The sequence below is a fragment of the Cygnus atratus genome, chromosome 6 (genome assembly GCF_013377495.2).
Source record: "Cygnus atratus isolate AKBS03 ecotype Queensland, Australia chromosome 6, CAtr_DNAZoo_HiC_assembly, whole genome shotgun sequence".
NCBI classification, from domain to species: Eukaryota; Metazoa; Chordata; class Aves; order Anseriformes; family Anatidae; genus Cygnus; species Cygnus atratus.
In genome coordinates, this window is record NC_066367.1 from 20,473,091 (window position 1) to 20,496,989 (window position 23,899).

The following is a 23,899-nucleotide window of genomic DNA, read 5'->3' on the forward strand; positions in this document are numbered from 1 at the left end:
CAGCCTCAATGTAGTTTTAACTTTAAATTGTTTTCTCTTGACGTAGTATTCTCATGTTTTGCTGCTGTATTTACAACTTACATTTGGTAACAGTTTTGACTAAATATGAATACAGGCCTGTTTGTGAAATCACAGGTACACATGGTCTTGTATGTGTGAGGAAAACATTCAAGCCTGTAAAGATACTTCCTATTATAAAAACCAAATGGATAAGATTCAACAACTCTTACAGCGTGGGTTGAAACTACTGTTGTAAACTACATTGTTGTGCATATATTACCCATGTCCCAGTGCCTTTGTTCGTTTTTAATTGTGTTAATCTTGAAATGATGCCTCTTCCTGGTACTTCAGGTAATCAAGGATAACGTTAAAACACTTCCAGAATTGACTGGCCCAGGAGGAACATACCTTGCCTGTTTATGTGCAGAACCTGCTTAAATGCATACCAGTACAGATCTACAGGAACGAGTGTTACACTATGCAACTTCATGGCCATTTTGGGTTTTGTTAATGTTACTGCTCAGTTGGGAGACCATTGTTGGTGTCTAGAAGAACTGGAGAAATGGCTGCTGTGAATGCTCCATGCTCAGTGCAGTCTGACAAGCAGGGGACAGCTCTCCAAGGCCACGCTTTTGTTGCTGATAGAAATGTGGGAGGCCTGACTGAAGCTTCTTGCTTGTTAGATGGTGTTATGGTAGAGCAGCCTGCCCTGTCCTGCTTGGATCAGGACTGTGTTACACGCCTGTTAAGCTCTTGCTAAGCTGTTGTATAGATACACGTTTTAACGTGTGTTGAAGTAGTTTTAGTTTTGGACTGAATGCTAAGTTTTGTTTCATTTGTGAAAATTGCTGTATTGGAACAGAGGAAGTTAGAAGCAGCTTCCAGAATTCCACAGTCAGTTTCGAAATCTGGTCACACTAAAAAATTAATTACTACTGTAAGTACTCTGTATGCCCAGAGGCCATTTGTCAATTCTGTGATTTTATAATCCCATTTCTTTAATTTTGAGAACCTCCTGTATGACTGCCACTTTTACAAAGTGAACAGGGAAAAAGGTGTATCTGAGTTACATTTAATAGCTGTCTGAACTGTTACTAGTTAAAAAAAAAAAAAACAACAATTCTGAGTAATAATTGGGCTTGAATTCTATTTTTGGGAAGGTGCTATTGCTCTGCACTGTTAATAGAAGCTCTTTAAACCTTAGAGTTACAAGTTACTGGGAAAAAAATGACAGCATAAAGAGATGATTAGTGTGAGCGATACCAGTTTATATTAAAATTTCAGTAGAAATACCCTTACTGATGGGTTGAAGTTCTAGGTCTGCAGTACAGCTAATTAAGGGAAATGGATCTGAATGGCATGTTATCCTGTTAAAGAAATTAACAATCCTAGTAGGGAGAGCAGTATGATACCACCTAAGCAAGGTATCATTTGCAACATTTGCATGTTGTAGTGATGGATTTAATCTAATAGAAGCTCTTCACCAAAGATTGGTGTTCATACAGCTGTGCTCCACACCTTCTGTAAAGTAGAGAGCAACACTAATCTGAGCCCAGATTATTAGTAAAAACATATATTCATTGCTGTGATTGTTGACACTTCAAAAAATGCTTACCTCATTATGGCTGATATATAAGGAGAATGGACAGATGCTGTCCTGGTATGATTTTTCTGGAAAACAGCAACTGAATGATAAGTATGTATTGGCAAGACTGTGTCGGGGAGGCCACTCCATCGCAGAATATTAACTCCTCAGTTTACCCATAGAACTGCTACAAATAAAAGCAAAAACAAACAAAAAAACAGTGCAGCTATTTTTAATGTTGTTGAATATTACTAAAAAAATTAGAGGAGAAAAGGGCATTGTCTTTTTTTTGCAAGGTTTGTTTGCAAGGAGATGTTGAAAGTAAAAGTTAACAGAAACACTTCCCACAAAATGTGATTTTTTTTGGGTCAAATTTACATAATCGGAAAGTTATGCCTCCATTTGTGGATAGTGGAATTGGAAAATGTTTTAAGGGGTGGACACTTACAGTTTCATCAGCTTTGTTTTAACACAAAACAAAAAGAAAAGACTGTTGTCAATGTTTGTCAGTTACACTTAAATACAGTTGTGCCATAAGATACAAAGAACTTCATATGGTGTATATGGGTTTGCCCATCCTTTCTTTCATAGTATGCCTCTGCCATTTGTATAGAGAGTTCAGGAAGCTGGATTTTGTGCTCTCAAATGGACCTAATCTGTTAGAGAACAGACTGGCTTTAAAACAAACTATGGAATAGTTGTCTCATTGAGTCTTTTATAATTCAGATGGCTGTAAACTTTCTTATAATAACTTGTATTACTTTTTTTTTGTCAGGATTTAAAAGCTTACATACGATTCATCTTAATCATTAAAAAGTAACCCTACTCTGTATTGGATAGTGTTTTCCAGTTCATAAAGCATCATAGTTCAACTTCAGAATTCATTTATGTAGTGAAATAGTCATCGTCATTAGTGAATGAGCAGATGGGTGCTGTTACTCCAGTGTTGTGTTCATAACCTCTTGACCCATTCAAAAATGTATAGACCATGACTAACATGAAGTTGGTGAATAATGAGAGCTACTTTTGTTAGACCAGTAACTTAAATACTTAGCATTTATCTAAGCTGTTGAAACTTAACACTGGAGGAGAGTTTCATTACCTTGAAATGCAAGTGTAGTATATCCTTAGAGACCCTGTTGAATGAGTTCTGGTTAAAGACTTGAGATAGGATAAAGAAACTGCATGATGCTGATGATACATTCTTTGGTCAGGAGGTCTTGTATGGTATTCTTGAAGTTGTTGGGGAGAATGGGTCAAGCAGGACATCCTTGAGATTATGCTGCCCACTGCTATTAGACGGGAATTAATTTAGCTGAAAAGTGCTTCTGGCTCGAGAAGTTAAAATGATGGAAAGAACTGGAAACTTCAAGGTTTTAATCAGAACAGGCAGTTTAAGGCTAGCAGATTAGAAAGATGGACTGGAATAGTAATAGTGTCATAATAAGGCCAAGTCCAACTTCTGATGAGCACTGAAGAGTAGCTCCAGGATAAGACTGTTTACCTGCACATGCACAGTTTGAATAAAGTTAGGTAGTATGTAAAGTGAAAAGGGAAAAAAGTCAACTGAATTACAAAGCTTGTGCATCCTAACCGTGCTGTGTGGGAGAGCCATAGACAGCAGAGGGCAGCCGTATCTAACACAGTACAAGAAGCAGGGTTCAGTCCTTGTAGTCATGCAGGCTGTGGGAACATTGCAAAGTTAGAAGCACCTCTTAAGTCTGCAATGTTAAATGTTAAAGCCTGGTAAAATGCATGCTGTTTATGTCATACTAAAATATAAACACTGGGGTTTTAAATATTTGGATTTTATGAAAATTGTAGATTTATGTTCATTATTTTCATGATCATTTATAACTTTTTTGAGAACTATACTCAGTTTTTTGTTTTTAACAGCTTAATTCCTTTTAAGTACCTTGAATAAGCTTGGGTCTCTTTAATACCTTCGTTTTCCTCTCTCTGATTGCTCCCCTGTATTCCATGTGTAAACTGTGAGTGTAGGTAAGTGTTCCTGGCAATTTTCTTAATTCATGGCCCTGCCTCCCTCTCTCAGTTTTTCTGTCACATTCATCGTGTAAGCATGATACTGTTTGTGTTTGGTTGTGAAAACAAACCAGTATCATACGTATTTAAAGCAAATTCTTTTTTTTTTTTTTATAAACAGGTGTCTGTTCTTTGACTTGTGCCATTTTATCCATTAAATAAAAGAGACACTATTCAAGAACTAGTAGAGAGTTAAGGAAGTCCTATGCAATTTGAAATTATCCCTCTCTTTCGTGCATTGTTCTTTTGTGAAAAAAAATGTAATGATCTTGCATTTATTGACTTGAAATTTCCAGCGTAAATGATTCCAGAAGTGACTAAACTGGTAATTTACAGATGTAAAAAAAAAAATAAAATTTGTGCGCTAAATGACTTAGGTGCCATTTCAGTTTTTGCAGTCCTTTGTGCTGTATTAAGGAAGAAATAAGTAGTTGTGAATTTGCATCAGTGTCTCACAGTTTTTCCTTGTTGACTTGTCTCTCTGAAGATAATTATATGTGTTTCATAAACATGACATTGCACACTTCAAAGTAAACAGCTGTTTTGCAAGGGTGTGCTGGATAGCTGCTAATACATACTTTAATTCTAACAGAAGCACAGTTAATTATTGAAGAAAAATAATGTGGGATCAAAATTTGATTTATGAAAGCCTAATACCGAAGTAAATGAAATATTATGATCATAATTCTAATGTGAAATTTTAAATGGGATAACAATTTCTATCAGTGTTTCCATGTTTTGTGGACACCAGTTACACTTGACTTGGAATTGAAAAATTCAGTTGGAATTAAAAGTTACTTGGATTTGAAGGATATCACAAGATTTCCTTTATCTTGTGAGATAATGTACATGTGAGAATGTTCACTGCTGTTGCTTTTTCTGACTCAGGACATACAACCTGAAGTTCTGATGATGCTTTGTCTCCTCTGGCTAGGTCACCTTGGAATACTGAAATTCAAAACTTTCAGACTGAAACTTGAGAGCACGGGAGATGTGTACACCAAATAGCATGTTTGCTTCCCAGGAGCTTCTCTGTGTTCTTAATTCAAAAGGTTCTTTTCTCTTACATATGTAATATACCCACCAGAAATGCCTAAAGAAACTTCTCAGCAACAGCAAAACCTTCAGTCATCTATGTCTTCTCAATCTGCACTTTATGCAGAACCTAGATGTGGTTGTAAAACATAGAGAAGCAATAATGATTAATTTGATGTAGAACATGAATTATAACTTTGGTTAATTTTCAGGGTTCAGGACCAGCCTTACCTATCATTGTCTGCAGGTATGAATTGTAACCCTAGGAAAGTTTCCATAATGTGGAGATGTGGGTGGCATAATAGAGAATTTGAAGCTACCTGTACAGTGAAAGCTGTAATGCAACAAACCTCCCCAGATCTTGCAAGGGGAAGGGACTTACATAGTCCTGAGTGATGGCTTGCACATCACAGAATTTTAATTCTGAGATGAGAGTTTAAATTGGTGTCTTGCCCTGAAAGACCAGAAGTTTTGCAGAATTAGTTTCTATGTCAGGTTAAATGCTTGCTGTCAAAACAGTGTCTTAGGCCTCTCTGCATTTAAAAAAAATAAACAACAACACAACAACAACAACAAAAAAACATGTTCCTGCACATAAATGTAAAACATTTAGAGTTCTGTCTAACTACTTGTGCGAGTAGGATAAAAAGAAATCTAGAAAAGGCTCTTCCACATCAGAATTTGTATTGTGCAGAGAGGCTTAAGAGAAGGGAAAGCAAATGTCAAAACAGCAAGTTACTGTAGTATTTTAACACCTGATTCTTACAGAGCAGAAATATTTGGATGTTATTTTGGAAAGGTAGTGGTACATTCCATTAATAATGATAATCTGCATAAATATTGGTGAGGGGAAAAAAACACCTTCCCAATTACACTTTGGGGTTTGGAGGATGTTTTGGCTTATGTCAGAATAAAAATGAAAATTCCCAACATAATGAACTCAGGGGAGCTTAATAACCAACAGCGAAGGGATTGGGGTATCCACAGGCCTTTAAGACTCAATTGAATGGCGACTTCCTCCATCTCTTGAGGAAACGTCATGACTATTGAACAGAGGATGACATATACACAGGGGAATTCAGGCTCTCTCCTGTACCTCAGATTCTTTTTGGAAAAATGTGATTACAGCGTAGATGTTCGTATGCAAAGTGAATGATGTTCTTTTGCATGAAAATATTTTGTAGAAAAGTGAATTCTCCAATATCTGCCTTTTACCCCAAGTGCTAAGCTATGATTAAATTTAGAACTGTTTTGAGCAAAAGGTTTGTGCCGTGATTGGATAAATTTGATGGGAAGATGATTTCCTTCATTGCATTGGAATGCAAATAGATGCATAGGTGTGAGGATTTAAATTAGTTTATATATCTTGGGAAACATTCAGGAAAGGTTCGAAAGAGGCCTGAAGGTAAAATTTGTAAAACCTGATTGCTCAACAGGCTTAAGATGAGTATGGAGGGAACTGGTCTGTTTCTTAGAGAAATGCACAGAGCAAAATCTGCTAAAAAACAGAATTGTGTTCTGTAATGTCCTGTTTCTCATCCTCTTTGTCCTGTAAACATAACAGGAGCAAATGGCATGGTAAATTCTTTATGTTGAATCTGTACGAGACGTGAAGCTTTTGAGACTTGTGATTTGAAAAAAAAGGGGGGCGGGGGGGAAGCAGAAGGGGGGTATAAACAGAAAACCTACCTACCTCATCAATTACCAATTAATGCTGGCACTTTAAAGAGCAATTCAGCCATCTTATCTTTAAGAACTTCTGGGGATCTGTAACAGTGGTGTCCCATCTCCTGCAAGAACCATTACACAGTTTTAGGGAAAGGTTGAAATGTATAGCATTGTTTGACTGGTTCCTCCTTGATTCTAGCAACAAATTGGAATGCCTGTATTTAATGTTTACATTCCTGTTATTATGTTAAATGGCAACTGATGATCCAGTTACTTTTGAACCCATAACATATATAGTTCATATGGCAGTTGTAGTATGATGGTGTTGTGAGAAAACAATGTTCTAGTTGGTTGTTGTTCTTTTTTTTTTTCTTGACAGAGATATGTTCAAGCGGTCTGGAATAAACTGGATTTCTTTATGAAGTTTCTAGAGAGTAGCTGGATAGTAGGATTCTGTTGCATTTGTGTATATATATTAAAGAAATAAGGCATGTTTAGGATTTATTTTCTGTGGCTGACAAACAGTGATGGTCTTCGTTGTTTATGTTCCAGGAACCAGTGAAAAAACATTGATTCTAATGATGATTTTATAAAGTTTCAGAATTACAAACGCTTGAACTTTAATTTGTTTAATCTGTTGTCTGGCAAATTAGTTTAAGTGAAGTTTTGTCTAGCTTAGTGTGAATTTTTGTAAATTTTCAATAGTTATGTGACTACACAAATTTATTTGAAGGCATTTGGAAATTAGAGTGATGGACTTACTTACTCAAGAAGCAAAGAACGGATGCTGAATTTGTTTGGAATTCTTTTTACCACTCTAGAATTTGTACTTGCGTTTTTCAAGCTGGTTTATCCTTTGAGATTTGACTGAGGCATGTAAGTGTCATTCTACAAAGACTGTTTATTGCTGTTCCTATTAAATAGATGATCCTGTATCAGGGCATCTTTTTGAACTCACTAGAGAAGCAAAAGGTTGCTTACAAATGTACTTGTTAGCTTCTTTTGGAGTTCCTGTTGGTGTGCTTGTGTTTGTTCATGTTGACAGGTTTCCCTCATGTCTTCAGTCTGGGTATCTTTATGTCCAGTATTAACACTGTGTATTTCCTATTAGTCCACCTTTCTTACTGAAAGAGCTGGGGTATAACTGATGTTACTGCAAGACGCAGGGGAAAGCATCAGTTACTCCCATACTTCAGAGTTTATGTCTGCCAGGTGATGGTAACTGTGTGCTCTTAGCCTTTGTCAATTATCTAGGAAACTTGAGCTTTTTTTTTTTTTTTTTCCCTCAAGTGAAGAGAGATTTAATATTGGCTTCTGGGTTTTTGTGAGGCTTTCCATTAATCCTTAAATCCAAAAGCTGCTGTAATTTCATATGCTAAAAAAGCTACTTGAGACACTGTTTTGAAAATTCTGTAGCTTTTGCTGCCATTGCAAAGGTTGTCTGAATTAATGACAATAAATATTTGAGAGTAATTGAGTGTAATAAATAGGAAAGTGTTCTTAAGTGTAAAATTTAACAGCATGATCTTTGTAATAACACAATCATTTTCTTGAATAAAATCTTGGAGCTTTTTGAAGCAGTAGAAAAGATACTGTCATGAGGAAGAATTCTGTAAACACTTGTTCATTTTTGTAGAACTGTTTCCTTGTCTCCTCTCCAGTATGCTCAGTGTTGACTGTATTTTCCCCCTATCTGGGGACATGCCACCAGACCAATGCTAACTTCTTCACCTTTATATTTTTTTTTTCAAAAAGCCCTTGAAATTCAGGAATAAATTAATCAGCTTTCTTGGAATAGGCAGAATATTTAGTTGAATGAACACCATATTGCTTTTCTGAGCTAATGTTTGTTTTGTCTTTCCTGCAGCAATGACTGTTGCAGTGAGTTCTGACCATTCTTATTTTTCTGTTATAAAAGTGGTAACTGTCTTGTAGCAGGGAGCAAAGCATGTATGAAGTGCCGTGCTGGTCAAGGTGTTTTTAGGAGAAAGCCTGCCTCTGGAAGAGGGAGAAGTCTTTAGGGTCTTTCTCTTTCCAGCATCAAAGTCAAATCAGGCCTCTTACTCTAGGACAGACTGCAGAAAATGTGTGTTTAAATAACCAGCTTGTCATTCTCACTCTCTAGGGCATGTTGGATCGTGTATGTCTTGAATACTGTATTAGCAGATACAGCTGAACAGCATCAGTGGTAAAATAAAACACAATTTTATCTCTAGAAGAAGCTAAGCTATTTGATTTGATGAGATGCAAGATCTCCAGGAGAATGTGTTTTCTTTAAAAAATAATTATAAAGATTTTCCACTTGGGAGTCTACAGCATGCAAACTGTAGAATAGCAGACTGTTACATAGCTAGAAAATAATAGGGAACAGTATTAGGATTCCATGAAGACTTCTGCAGATGTTTGAAATGTATGACATTTACACATTTGCCTCTTTTTAAGAATTTAGGAACAAATTGCTTTTGGGATGTAAGTTACCCATGTATGGAGCATGGTAGTGGTAGGTAGTGGTATCTCCTATATAACTGAAGTGTTTAATGCTCATTAGTACTGTGAATTTTGCTTACACAAATGCATCTTGTTTGCCATACTTTCAGGTTACCTTTACTTTTTTTGTGGGGCACAGTTAAAAATATTATAAATCCGGATGTGATTCTATCCCAAATATTCATTTGCTAGAGACTTTAATGTTAAACATCAAAGCTTAAATATTTGAAATACTGGACGAATCAGGATGGCTAGTTCAGTAGTCTTCCTATTGAATGAGAAGGACAATAGATGCATAGTTATTACTCATACTGAAAGAACTGGTTTTAAATGTGATCTAGAGGATGTGCTCTACCATGTATGAAATGCAATAGGTTTTTTTATGTCTGTATTCAGTGGCATCCCACAGTATGTCCTTTTTGTTTTAAAAAATTAGGTACTGAAATAAAACACTAAATGTGTAACTGGGCCAAGTTCTTTTTTATTTTGAGTAGCTGTGAATAAGGAAGTAGAAAGATCTTAACATTCAGAAAACATTCATTCCCTTCCTTGTCCCCCTACAAAAATAGACTTGTAAAGAGATTGCAGAAGCAAAAGAATCAGTGATGAATAATAGATTCTTCTTCCCCCATTCTCTGTAATATCTACATGTAGCAAGCACTTCAGTGCCTAGAAGACAACAATTCGTTTTGCTTCCTTGTCGTATTCTGCTTTTCATCAAACTTTGGGAATGTGGGCAGCTTCTGCATTCTGATGCTAGAGTTCTCTCTGTATCAGGCAACCTTTGAGCTAACTTTTGATGGTTAAGATTTACAGTTGCTGTGTTCATTTGGTTATGCAGACTTTCTCCTGGAAAGCTTATGCATTCTATTGTTTGTCAAGAATATTAATAATCTGTATCCTACTTTAAAAGGGCAAGGGCAAATAATTTTGTCAACAGACTAATTTATTCTTATATCTTTGTGACTCTGCATTCTGGAATAACCAGCATACACAGTAATAACTTGTTATCTAATAATTTTGTGGTAGTTACAATTTTTCTCTCATTGTCCAAGCATTCTGTGTTCCAGCTGATGTTCATATTGTCTCTTCCACAGCTGTGGTAATGCTGGCAGTGTCTTAAGTTTTTCTTCCTACAACGTGTTTTTAGTTGCAGATTACAATGTTCTCAGCTGCTTTTGTCTTGGGTGCAGTTTAAATGCCAGTCATTCAAACTCATTTTTTATTCCCTGTGTGCTCTTCTGATTTATGTGAAATATGTTTTCTAATATGTGTTAATTTGTCTTTGTAAAGCTGAAGGCTTGCATTGTTTTCTTTATTAGCTAAAGTTATGAATCAGTTTAGTTCTGTTTTGGAAGGAGCATTTTGTTTTGTTTAAAACAATAAACCCAAATTAGAATTGCGCATGTTTTAACTTGTTTCCGTTTCCCTCTGAATTATTTACTGAGCGATAATCCTTGCATAAAGAGCCATCAATGCTGTGTATTTTGACTAAAGCTGATGGAGAAATTGCAGTTGTATAGCTATTGCATGCCATGTAAAAGAACTTCCTCCCTATTTTTGTAGAAATACAAAAAGTTTGTATAGGTTTCATGCTCTGTCTCAGATTTGCTTTGTGGACTTGAATAAATCACTACATTTGTCTGTGTCTTTATTTCCTTTCATAAAAATAGGAGGCCTGCACCAAGATAAGACAAATATATAGAACATTCTGAACTGGTTTAATCATAGGGGCCAAATGCATGCATGCTGCTTTTTATCAGTCTTGTAATAGTATTCGAAATGATAAACCAATAGTAAAATTACAGGTACTTATTTACAACATTCCACATAGAACCCCTGTGATGTATTCTTGCTAGGACAAGTGTTAAGATTGTTGTTCTTATTCCCCTTCCTTTCTCATCAAGATTAATGTGCTGAAGCAGTACGTTCTCTGAGGCTGGTTGATACTTGTGCCTTTGGGAGGCTTTTTCATGCTCCCTTTGATCACACTGCCCTCACACAAGAAAGAGAGCCTGCATCAGGATCTCAGAAGGGTATTCCAACTACTTAGTCATGATGCAAGGATTTATTAATGACTTAAGGCTATTCTGCTTCACAAAAGAAAGTTGAGAACAAGAGCTCTTGTCCAAAGAGATGATGTTTTGTTGAGGAATGGAATCTGATTTGTTCCAATCCAATGATAAATGACCTTCCATTAGTTTTCTTACAAGCTACCATTATAAGGTCTGTCTTAAGTGATGCTGGCCTAGAAAAACAAAGTTAATTTCTGAAGTGCTGGATGAACAGGGAAGAAAACCCCACAATCTGGATCTTAATGAGAATATGGAATTCAAACTACCTATAGCACTAATGGCTACTGTCACTTGAAGACAAATGTCCATTTTCTTGCTACATATCTACAGACATGTCATCTTTCCAGCAGTTTGAATCATGAATATACAATCACGGCAAACTGTAGATTCAGTTGCCAAATATATCTCTAGTCTTGACACCCAAATTCCCACCTTCTTCCCCCTCCCACTGTAGAAATGAAGAATATGGTGCATTGTTTGCAGGATAGTTCATATGAGTCAAATGTTACACTTTATTTTTGTAAGATAAAATCAGAAGAAAATAGTTCTGTCTCATCCCTCAAGGGTAAAGTGTCATTGAATCTCATCAAAAGTTTTGATAAACAGGACACAAAATCTGGGCCTGCTTTCTTTCTTGATCATTGTATGGCATCCTTTGAGAGCTATGTAGTACTCATCCCTAAGTTGTGTCTTCAAACCATACTTGTCTTAGCGATTTAAGCTTTCTTCTGTCTTGTCTTCAGATAAATTTTTCCCTACTAGGATAGAGGTTCCGTTCCCCCTCCTAGAAGTTGGGATGAGTGCTCTGTCTTGCATACACTTGATGTTACTCATTTTCATTAGTTTCCTGTAGCACTTCATTTTGAAGGCAGAAAAGCTCTACTGTCTGTATTTAAGTTAATCTTCAACATGCATTTCAGAAAACAAAAAACACTTCTGCTGAGCAGGAGCTGGGAGTTAAGATCTGTCAGAAATAGAAGAGATCCTCTAAGTGGGATTTGAGATGTCCTGAGAGAGGTGTTCTTGTTTCACTGTCTCTGTGAATTTGGGTAGGAATATCCATGCTGTTTGAAAATATCTTGATGTTATGCTGTCGGTTTATGTGATCTCTTCAGATCTGCTGCTGTCTCTCCCGTTTTTTCCATGGTTTCTTGCAGTGACCAGTTGAAGCTGAGATTATTGGCAAGGCATAGGTGGATACTTTTTGCAGTGGTGAACATAGGTTTCTATAGCCTTCCATCTGTAGCCATCTAGTTTATATATTTCTGATAACAGTTGTTTGTTAAGTAGTCCATCAGGTCCCCCCAAACTCTCATAATCACTTTTGTGTAGTGATTTTGTGTTGGCCTGTTGCACTGGTTTTTCATTAACTTTTACAAGCTGAAGCGTTTCAAAGAGGGTTATGCTGCCAACTGCCATAGGAAAGAATCTTTAAGCTTTACCATAAGGGGCTGCAGTTTGATTGGATAAAATGGGATAATCTTTTCCTCCTCCTCCCTCAATGGGCTGTACCTGAATATTTTTGCTGCAGATGCACAATACCTGTGGCACAGATTCCTGCTGTAGTATTGTGGAATGTGAATGCTTAACAAAGTACGGTTAGTACATATATATATTCTTCAGCAAAATGCTTCTGTGTATTACACAACCCTTTTGTAAATTGAAAGGAAATGATCATAACACAAAACTGTGGAAGAATGTTGTCTAGAAAAATACCTGCTTTGCTACCAGTCTGATTAAGATGCATTTCAAACATAACTGTAGCAATGGGGCCTGTAAGTAATTGTTCATCTCTGTTCCTTTTTGTTAATTTTCCTCTCCTGGTAGGCCTGTTATAATTGCCCTTAGTGTACATGCTAGAAAAAGCATTTTCTGTTTTGCTTGTTTTTTAGGCCTGTAAGCACGAAAGGAATATAGAGCTATACCAGACTGATGAACATTTCAAGAGTAATCTAAGTGTCAGAAAGACTTGATTATGAGGTAGTGAAAAATCTTTTGAAGATTGTAGCATAGGCACTTGATGTAACTTATAAAAATGTGCTTGCTTTCATCATCCATGTTGTTTCGTAAGATGGTTAAAAACAGGTTAAAGTAAAAAATTATATTGCATCCTAGTAAACCTGGACTTGGGAGAGCACAAAAGACAAATCTTTGGTGCCCAAATACAAGTGTTTAAGAACAAGTTGCAAAATTGATTTCGTTTTATCCTGTGGTTATCAAAAGATCTTAAGATTTTTGTTTCAAATGGCTTTATCATGACAAAGCAAACATAATATGAAATTAGGATTACTGTAAATTGGGGAAATACCATAAAATTATAAAGGGTTGCCCTCACTCTTTTTTCTCTTCTAAGCAAAGATATGACTGGTCAGTGCTGGAGCTAGACTGACGTTTTTGTTTGGATCAGTTATGATCATTCTTAAACTCTTAATTACGATCACTGTGTAATGAACTGTATGAACATTGCAATGGCTGCTGCCCCGCCTCTCTGATTCATATATCTAATGTGGTGCTGCTACGGTGTCCAAACTCTGTAATTGTCATTACAATGCTACTACATACAATTTCAAAGAAAAAGACTAGTGTTTTTTTCACAGGTTGGTGGGCTGAATCTGCTCACTGTGCAACCACATTGGTCCCAAGAGGGAGGTAGAGGATTGTGCAACCCTGGTGGATGTCCCCTGACTGTGACTTCCCATAGTAACAAACTATTAGATTACCTTGACTGCTGTATCTTTGCCCTCTAAGGTCCTTCTCTGGCTGCTGCTCCAAATTCAAAGACTAAAAAGCTTTGGGTGCATAACGTACATTTCAGTCCTTTACATTTTGCGTGTATTTTATTCCATTGCCTTTTTTTTTTTTTCAAATGCAAGTTGAAGATAGCTGTTTCCTAAAATACTTCATATTCACTATCTGTATGCATTTTAACAAATGTGCAATGAGAAAGACAATAGAAAATCTGAAGAGAAACAGCTCTACTAGTATTAAAAGTCTGTTGATTAGTATGTATTACAACAGAAACTTAAGCTAATGTATTTTCATCCAATATATGATAATAGTTACATGGGTGTATGATGGGAGAAGAGACGATCAATTTGCTGATATATGGTGTGCCCCTCTTGCTCTGTGCCACACCTAAGATACATGCCCTCCCTATATGACTGAATCTTTGTGGCTTTTACTAAAACTGAGACTGAGAAAAGCCACTCTTAATAAAAAAATTCCACAACTTCATTTCTAAAAGAATGCAAGTGTTAAGCATCTACCAAAAAAAAAAGTGTGGTAGACAACAACTTTGCATTTTTGAAGGCTGAATAAGGCTGGGGACTTTACTATAGAAGAAATTAGGATTTCCTGTGAATGTGTGCTGGTAGGAATCAGTCTGATGAGCAAAGTACAAGTCTATGCTTTTGTTTTTCTGCCTTCAGACACCTTTCAAGAAAATCATTTAAACTAACACAATACTTTATTTTGAAGCAACTTACTTTCTTTTCCTTGAGCCATTTGTTTATTGCTTATTAAAAGGCAATCTATTTAAAATCTTGAAATGCACTCCATCTTCATCAGTAAAGCTTTCTGCTATAACTCTGCTAGCATCATTAAGCTCCATTAAAATCATTCTAGTTAGAATAAGTCTTCTGAACAACTGAAAATGGAAATGCAGAAGAGATTTTGATCAGTGCATGTAGTATGTGAATGTCTCTGTAAACCATTCTTTTCTTTTTGAAAAACATGTTTTTGCTTGTGGTTGATGTCCTCTCATAGGTTAGTATATAGTTGTTGGGGAAAATGCTTGTGCAATTCCACAGAAGACTACATCAGGACTGTTCCTTCTAGGACACTAAATGATAACTGCAAGTGCCAGGCAAATTGCCTGCTCTGGGTTCCTTTGTATCCCTGGTGATGTGGATAGCAAGAACCTGCTATCAGCTGCTATGCTAAAACTAGTGCATTAAAATGCACCAGTAGCTAAAACTGGTGCATTAGGAGCCTGGTATTGGAAACAGGGAAGGTAATGCAGAATTCGTCCTTAAGTGATGGAGCAGGATATTCCTCTAATGGTCTGTACAGTTTTGTGCGTTGAATCCACTTTTCATGGATTGTGCAGGAGAGAAACTGAGGGAGGAATATGAAATGACCACAGATGTCAGGTATTCCATTATGCCAGGAACTCCTCCAGTAAACTAAACAAAAGTGTATAGAATAAAAATCATGAAGAGCTGTTGATTAACCAGAACATCAGTGAAGACTAAAGATGTCTGTGTAATGGAAAGCACTTAATACTTTTGTAGGTTAGACGAGTACCAGGTTCCAGTGGTCATCTCCATAAAACAGAGGATGGAGACTGGGAATGGAGTGATGATGAAATGGATGAGAAGAGTGAGGAAGGCAAAGCTGCTGTTTCTCAGGAAAAGGTAACTTTTGTTTGTGTCAAGACATTTATACTTTGCAAGGTATTCTGCCTTAATGTTAATTGTTAGTATTTCTGGATCTTTAATGCATTAAAGTGGATAGCTCATATTTGACTGCATTTGTTTTCCAGTCACGAAGAGTAAAAGAAGAGGAGAACATGGAGGTAAAAATGTCTCTTTCAATTTTTTTTCTTCCTAGTGTGTGAGTGAAGGGATTTCTCTTTCAATTTCTGTTGTTAAAAATGTGGATTGAGGGGGGAGTGTTGTTGATTTGATTCTGCAGCTTTGTGCGGCAAGTACTTGTGAGGATAGAGCTGTATGCAGCTGGGCCTGTAGCAATTAATTTGAGTACACATTGGGTGAAATAGATAGGAAATTCAAAGTGATGTTATTTTCGTGCCCAGGAGAACTGGTTAAGATAAGTAATTTGGCCATTTTTAATGAATCCTCCTAGCTGGATTGCACTAATTGCTCTCTTTTTTGTCAGAGTGATGATGGCTGTTTTGGAGTAGCCAGAAGATGTCCAAATAATTTTTCATTCTCAGGATTTGTATCACAATGTGTAGCTTCTAATTAAAATTCTTGATACTGTATGAAGTAAAATAGTTCAGTACTATTGAATAGTAGATTAAATCAGAGTAATAAAAGACCATACTGGGTTTCATGGCCTTGTGCTGAGAGCATAGGAAGCATCAATGCTATAAATAATAGCTTAGTAAGTTTACAGCCACAGTGGTGATCTTTTAAAAATGCCCGTTCCATGGGTGGTGACACTTGCCACTTCACCTTCAATTTTGTATTTTCTGATTTTCATGGTGTCGTAGAAATCTGCAAAAAGAGTAACAGGTTTGGCCCTGTTTACTCCTGTAACGACCCCAGTCTTTCAGTGTATACAGCTAGTTTACATGCTGCTTCAGTATCTGTTGAACTTGCTGTTCAGGGCTGAGATGTCTTGGGGCATGTGCACTGTTCCTCAGCCTTCTCTTGCTTTCAAAAACCTTGGGGATTGCTGCACCTTGGAGTTTACTCTGGGGTTTCAAATCAACATGTAATGAAAATTGGGCTTCAAGTGCCAGAGTAAGTTTATAGAGGGAAGAGCTTGATTTCACGGAGTGGTTTTATATGCCTGTTGGTTGTATCACTTGAAGGTCATTTTTGAGATTGTTTATACACCTTCATTCTTTTAAAAACGTTTGTAAGCTTTAAAGTCTTGTATTAATGAAGTCTTGGAAATGGTTTCCCATAATTGCAGCACATGTTGAAGTGGTCAGTCTAGCTCTGACGATGGTCTCTGAAGCACGGCTTCCAAGGGGGAAGCAGATTTTGACAGGCCACACCTCAAAGGCAGCGCTCTGGTCATGGACTGCTGTCTGTTGATAGGAATGGTTTCTCAGAGCAGTTGTCTCTGTCTGACGTTGCTTTTTGAAGGAATGGTGAGCAGATCCCCATTATGTCATCTGGGTGAAGGAAAAAAAAAGTTCTGTTGGCTTTTGTTTTCCTAAATGTTCCAGAAAATGCCCTCAGACTTGTGCAGGTTGCCACTATTGGTGCGTCTCTGTTCATTGTTGATGGGCCGCATGCTCCTATAAGTGGATATAACAGACCTGTTAAAGATGCAGATATAAAAGTACCAGTTTATATTAATGGAAGGAAGTTAATGGAGCCAGCAAAAAATCCATTCCACTTCTAGTAATCAAATAATTTTCCAAATATTCATTAATTTTTGTTTAAAATACACAGATAATTAAAATCTCATATATCTCAGATCTCATATAACGTATTAAAAATGTACCTTTATTATGAAAAACTGCTGGAAAAGAATCAAATGAGGTTTGTGATGCACGTCTTTAAATTGTTTTGGGAGGACTTGATTGTAACTTTAAACAAATTTCTGGGAGTGGTGACAGCGTGCCAAGTTGTGTATGGAATCATGGTAGGATAGAGGACCCTTAGATACTCTGCATGTAGAATGCACTTAGCTTGAGACTTGATATAAATACTAGTGGAGGGCTGGGCAGGGTATTACAGTCTCTGAGGTAGGAGTGATAGTGTGAAAGATATCTGTATTCACGATTTCTCTGAAAGCTGTTCTCCAAGCTGTGATGCCTGCTTTGATATGCAACTAGTACTTAGCAGGTGGGTAGACTTGAGGAATCAAAATTGCTATACAGAAATAATGGGAATAGTAACTTGATACTCTCACTGTGCAATTATTATTTAATAGATTACTTGAGTTTTGATGCAAGGTAGATTAAAAGTTCTTACTCTTTGTGCTTTAACGTAGGCCTTGCCATTTGTATCTCTGTAATTCAAATACAGCAGTTTTACTGGTATCAGCTATATTTTAGACCGTTACTGAATGTGTTTAAAAAGCCTTTTGAGAGTTAGGGGATGTGTAAAATATTCTCTGAAGTCAGACTGTTAGCATGGCAAGTGTTTCAGGATTTTTTTTTTCTTTGGCATCTATTATAACACTTTTTGCTTCTTTTCTTTAATAGTCTCAGCCTGCTGTTAGTGATGAATATAGTGAAGTTCCATGTGCAGTGAATCTTGTCTTAAGATTAAGGTAAGAGATTCTTCTATTTATTTTAACATTCCTTGTAAGGTGACTGTATTATTCTTGATCTCCCTCATTACTTTCATAATATTAACATAAAATAAGTGCTAACCTCTTTAATCTCCCAGTATGACCAGTATGAATAGTATTTCTGTGACTAATTGCTGTCTTTTAATTGCTTACTGAAATAGAGTGAAATGAAAAGCAGAATATGAATGTGGCTTCAGGCTAAATGTACCCTTCATTAAGTATTTTCCTTCTTTTTTTCCTTTGCAATGCAGGATCACAGTGAGAGATTTTAATGAGTTTCTTTCACACTTCAGCAGTCAGCCTCTGATAGAAATAAACCATAGCTATATTACAAGTTGCTACTCAAAAAACATTTTTCACTGGCAAGTTTGATCAGCCACTGTAGAGAAATGACAGATATTTTAGGAAATGGATACAAATATGTTGTCTGACTTTAAATTTATACGTGGTTAAAATGAGTCACTTTTCATTAAATGCAGTTTACAATGAAGATATGATAATGTTTAATTATGCAGTTTAATTCTTGGATAGAAGTGTCTGTTGTAACGAAAAACTAGATAGCTTTTTCTTTATTTATAACTATCTTCCTTAAATGGCTAACTTGGTTAAAAAAATTTGTTGCCACTCACTTTAAAACTTGTTTTCACCCTGTTTGTTTTGACAAGTGATTACAATATTTCACACATACTCTAAACACTTCTATAGGTAGAAGTAAATGTTATTTAAACACGAATAGAGAAATATTTACGAAATTATGACCAGTATGTTAGCAACAATTAGCAGATGAATGTACAACAAGCAGCTTTAAAACAGTAACATTCAAAACTGTTAATAATCACAAAAAATACACAGTACAGAATGAGTGTCAAGTTCCCAAACCTATTATCTCCCCTTTTCTTTGACTACTTTCCTAGTGACAGCTGCAAAAAGTTGTTTGGCTGCCAAAGGTTGTTTACTGAAGGGAAGAGTAATAAATCTTATTGTGGGGAGAGAAAATACTTCAACATTATTTGGAACCGGTTTAGTTGTCCAATTTACATAACAGCCCAGTTACGCTATCAATATTCTTTTTCATCTTTCTGCTGACATACAGGTAGATGAAACCATTTACAAAACAGACCAATTGATACTGCCACACGGAAGTACCAGTGAGGTGCTTGGGTATTTTGAAAGTATGCTGAAACCTGTAGAGTGACAAGCTTCTACCCAGTTACCTGCAGTGCTGGCATATCCAAAGGGCAAACATTTTAACACAGGCTAATGGCAGAGATTATGCTTTCAGTTTTTCCTGTAGCTCTTAAGCCAGAATTGAAGGATTGATCCTGAAAGACCTGAGTTTCCAAACTCTTTGTGATGAACTTCTTTTTTTAAAGAATATTCCTAATTCATGGGTGAAAAAATTCCTACCTCCCCATGCTCCCTAAAAGCAATTCTGAATACCTGTAGTAACTAGGGTTACAATTACAAATGTTTCTTCCCTATCTACCAATAAACATGGAAACAAGAATTTAGCTTTTAAGGAACCAGAAAGCTTCTCTTAAAGAAAATAGTCTTCAACAGGAGATACCCTCAGGGGCCTGGGAGTGCTCTTGACTGTGTCTTGGAAAAACAGAAATCTGATGCAGCATTTTGCAGATTGAACTTTGCTAGTTTTGGCTGACCTGTATTCTGGGGCAGAATGCTCTGCAGTGCACATTCCTGGCCCCACGAGAGCTCTGGCTGTGTCCTGCCTCAGTGGTAAGAAGTGGGCTGAATCATATATCCTTGCAGTGTCTGCAAATCCAAGTCTGGATTTCCTTCTGATGGAAACCTAAGCATGTGAGTAGGGTCAGAGCTGGCACGTGTGTGTGTGGGGGGGGTGTTGGTATATGCAGTTAAAAGGTTTTTCATCTTTGGCTTTAGTGTAGGCACATTAATAGTGGCCCTGGCCTGTCAGCGAGTGGTTGCACCTAAGTAGAGAACTTACTAGTTTTTCTCTTTTGGTGTTGGTATATCAGCAGTGAGCTAATTTAGGAAATCAGCTATGGGTAAAGCTCTGAGAAATAGTGATTGTGGTTAACAGAATTGTGGACGTAGAATTAGGATTATTCTTTCCTACCCCCAAAGAGTCCTGAAATTTGGACCTTACCACTCTACTAATGAAAGAACAGAGTGAGTTTGGGGCTGGCATCCTTGCGAATTATTGACAAGCCTGTATTGCACCAAGCAATGTACATGACAAACTAAGAGGCATTGGGAAGCCAGCAGTGTTTAGCATATTAGTGCTCGAACTGTTTTTTTTAATGTTTTGCACTAATTCAACTGTTTTATTTTGTTACCGGAGGGGTTTCTTCATTTAAAAAATAAAAAATATATATCATAGGATGTAGCCTGGAGGCTCTCAGTCATGATCAGTCAGTCCTGGGTTAACATCTTTTTGCTTCCCAGCTGTCCTGACGCTACAATTACTGTGGGGTGATTGAGTATTTATTACATTTATGGTAGCTGTATATGAGGAAAGATACTGTGGCCCCTAAGTGTTCTCCTTTGTTTTAATCACTGAGCAAACTTTTTTTGAGCATCTGAAAGTAAAATAATATGATAGTTTTGGCATTTGTAGTTAATAAAATCTGGGTAGATGGCTTGCTTTGTATCACACAGCATTCCCTCAGGATCATAATGTAGTAAACAGCTAATACACTCACAGGGATTTCTGCATTTATCCACCTCCAGTGCAGGCTTTAAACTGTTCTGCTGATGTCTTTTGGTGAATTGATCATTAAGTCATATAGCTGATAGAGACTTGAGCACATCAGAGTATTTTTATGGGATTTGTTAAAATGAACCATAAGTTGTGAACCATGTTATTATGAAGCAAGTTAGCTACAGTATGAGGATAGAAACAATTTCCTGTGATGCTTCATCTACCACTATTATATAGCTTTTAAAGGATGTCTTGATATTCAGATAAACATTGTGAACATTAGATGCCAGATCTGAAGACTCAAAACTCTCAGCATATTATCCAAAATGTTGGAAGCTTTTTCTTCTAAAATAATTCGCTTGAGGCAATCAAAGTATATAAACTGCAGTAACTTGATGAGTTCAGAACACACTGGTTTTAGATGCTGTAAATTACTGTTAAAAAAAAAAATTAAGTACTGATGTGGGTAAAAATATAAATACCAGCAAAATACAAGAGGAATGAATTACGGGGCCGAGGGGGAGGCTATGAGAGAGGAAGGGCACTAAACATGGCAAGGGAAGGCTCAAGAAGGTCTCACCTTGTCATTGTTTTCCTTTTGTTTCCCTGAAGAGAGGGCCTATGGGGTAAGGTGACTGGCAGCAGCAAAAGGTGAGCATCTCGAATGTGAACGAACTCTTCCTGTGTGATGGAGGCTGGCTGGGCAAGGATTTGAGGGGAGAAGGCATTTTTCCCAGGGTCCTTGGGCAAGAAAGGGCTTAAGGGATGGTGGGGAGGAAACCGATGGCTAGAGTATTGCTGACTCTTTTTGGCTGGGGAACTATCTTAGTTTGCAGAGAATTTGTGATAGAAGCCTATGTGACCATTTAGGGCCTTATGGGAGAAGCAATTTCAGATGGGGGCTGAGAGTCTTGGGAGATGGATGACCTTTGGCAGGAAGGAGAAAAGGAACTGCTCACTTTTTTTTTCTCTTCTAAAAGATGCGGCTATGCTAGGCCAAAAGAATCAAATGTTAGATGATAACACTGGAAAAAAATGTAAAACTGTGTTCCAAGAAAGGTTAATAGTATACAAAAAAATTTTAAATTACTCTCCCAAAGGAGGAAATCTGGCAGAAGAATTGGTGCATTTCAGTAATTCTTTTACTGGATGGTCAAGTTCTGTCATTTTTTTCCAAACAGCAGGGTTGGACTTAATCAGTAACTGAGTAGGGAATGCCAAACTAACATGAGCCTCTGTTTAGTGCAAATGTTGTGTTGTGGATGAGAAGCGTAACTTTCATCCTGAAATGATCTTTACAGAATCCCATGGCATTCTTTGTAGGAGTGGTGGTATTTAATTCTGTTAGTCTGGGTAATTTCCAACTTGAGTATCTGACTTCTCTACCCTGAACTTGTATTTAATACCTTTTATTTGAGAAGGCAGCTTTTTTGGTTGGGCTAACTTAGAAAAATATTCTCTGTTGTGAGAGTTCAGGTAGCATAATTGAATTTAAAGTGTGCTCTGACCAATGGTTCACTGATGGTTCACTTGCATCTTCACTTGCAGATGGCATTTTGCAATTTATTTTCTATCTTTTGCACTGTTGTGGCTTGGAGTATTTTTGTCCAGAGGTGAAATTAGCAGCAGTGTTTTAAGTAATGCGGTGCAAAGCTTGTGAAAGGCTCTGGTGTTAAAAACTTAATATTGACCATTAGTATTTTAAAGTTCAGCTTTTAATTAAGAGACTGTGTTCGGCTTTTGCAATGAACTGAAAAAAAATGGTTCTCAGATATGGCCTGACATGTTGCCATAATCCGAACTGCAAACCCAAACTGTGTATGGTTATGTTGAAATGTTGATGCTGCTTTATCCTCTGCTTCACAGATGAAGTACTGGGGAGGAATGAAATCTGCGATACAAGTTTTCTCTCAGGAGGCTGCACATGCTGTGTGTCTCAGCAGAGGACCCTGGCAGGAGGTTTAAGGCAATTCTCTGTGATTCAGTCCTCTGCTGTGACTGGGGAAAGGGGAGTGGAGAGGAGATAGCATCTTTCACTTGAAATTTCCAGTCTAACCACCGTGGTGTTACAGTTACAGATTTGGGAAGGTCACTGTCTGAGGATTTGACTATTTAGATTTATAACGGAGACATTTCATGTTAAATTAGGAGACTTGTTAATGGTTAATAGTTAAGAATTGCAAATTATCTGAAGCAATCTAAGATGGTTAAATTAGCTCCTATGACAGGAAGATAATTTACTGACTGTAATTTAGAATGTCCCAGGACCTAATTTAATACAGTTCCTGCGCACCAGATGAATTAAGCCTGTGGAAGAACAAAAGGGACAAATGGAAATTTTTTTTACTTGAGGCACTGGCAAATGGAATAGTTCAGTTATATTACTGAATATCTTATTGAAAACAGTGTGTAGAGAAAATGCTAAGGCAGAATTGCCTGTAATGACACCTTGATAGTTTGTGTTATTTACAGATAAATGTTAGTGTGTGTTTTTAACAAAAACATTTTTTCGGTTAATGTAGCTGGTTTGCCACACTGTATACAATCTCTGGGTTTTCCTGTACCTTGCACACTGTATGTGGTTCTTATCATTTCTTGCCTGTCACACCTAATCTCAAAAAATTCAGAGAGGAACATCAAGGATTATCAAAGGTTTGGAGAGGAATAATTCCATGAAAGCTGAGGGGAAATTTCTATATCTGTATATAGTAAAAATATATAATGTGTAGAACATAGTGGCACAAAGCCTGAAAGCAGGGGTTGGTTATTCATTATCTCAGTGCAGGAACTGGAGGAACGAGAGGAAACTGGCTGATGACTATGTTTAAATTAATAAAAGGAGAAGGAAAAAAAAATCACACAAGGTGCAGTTAAACTTTGGAACTCCTTGCCCCAGGATGTAGAAGAAAAATTCACAAGGGTTAGGAAATGCTTAGAAACCACATCTATTTGACGTAGTTCTTAAAAGACAAATGCTTTGTGGCTGGGGCAGTAGTTGTAGTAAGCATTGCCATGTCCCAGTTCTGCATTGTTTCTTAGGCACCCACTCTGACTGCGGTCAGAAATGTAAGTACTTGGCTGCAGATACCTAGTAGAGCTCCTCTTGTGTTGTTAATATTAAAGTTTAAAGCTTAATTTTTAGGAAAAAAATATCTAAATAAGCAAAACCCAGAATCTTTTCTGGCAAGATCCAGAATGAGTCTATAATTGACTCAACATAATCTAGAATTCTCAATTCTAGAATTCTTGTGTGTGTGTGTGGTTTTTTGTTTTTTGTTTTGGTGGTACTATTTCTAGCTTTTCCAGTGTTGAAACTTTTATTCT

The 23,899-nt window shown here is 36.9% G+C and overlaps 1 protein-coding gene across 1 annotated transcript in view; it reads left to right on the plus strand.

Annotated features, from left to right (window-relative positions):
* STK39 (serine/threonine kinase 39) overlaps nt 1-23,899 on the plus strand; it is a 90,221-nt gene that overhangs the window by 33,695 nt on the left and 32,627 nt on the right. The window contains 3 exon segments of the mRNA XM_035570915.2: nt 15,186-15,308; nt 15,437-15,469; nt 17,804-17,871. Of these exon segments, the coding sequence (XP_035426808.2) occupies nt 15,186-15,308; nt 15,437-15,469; nt 17,804-17,871 (224 nt within the window).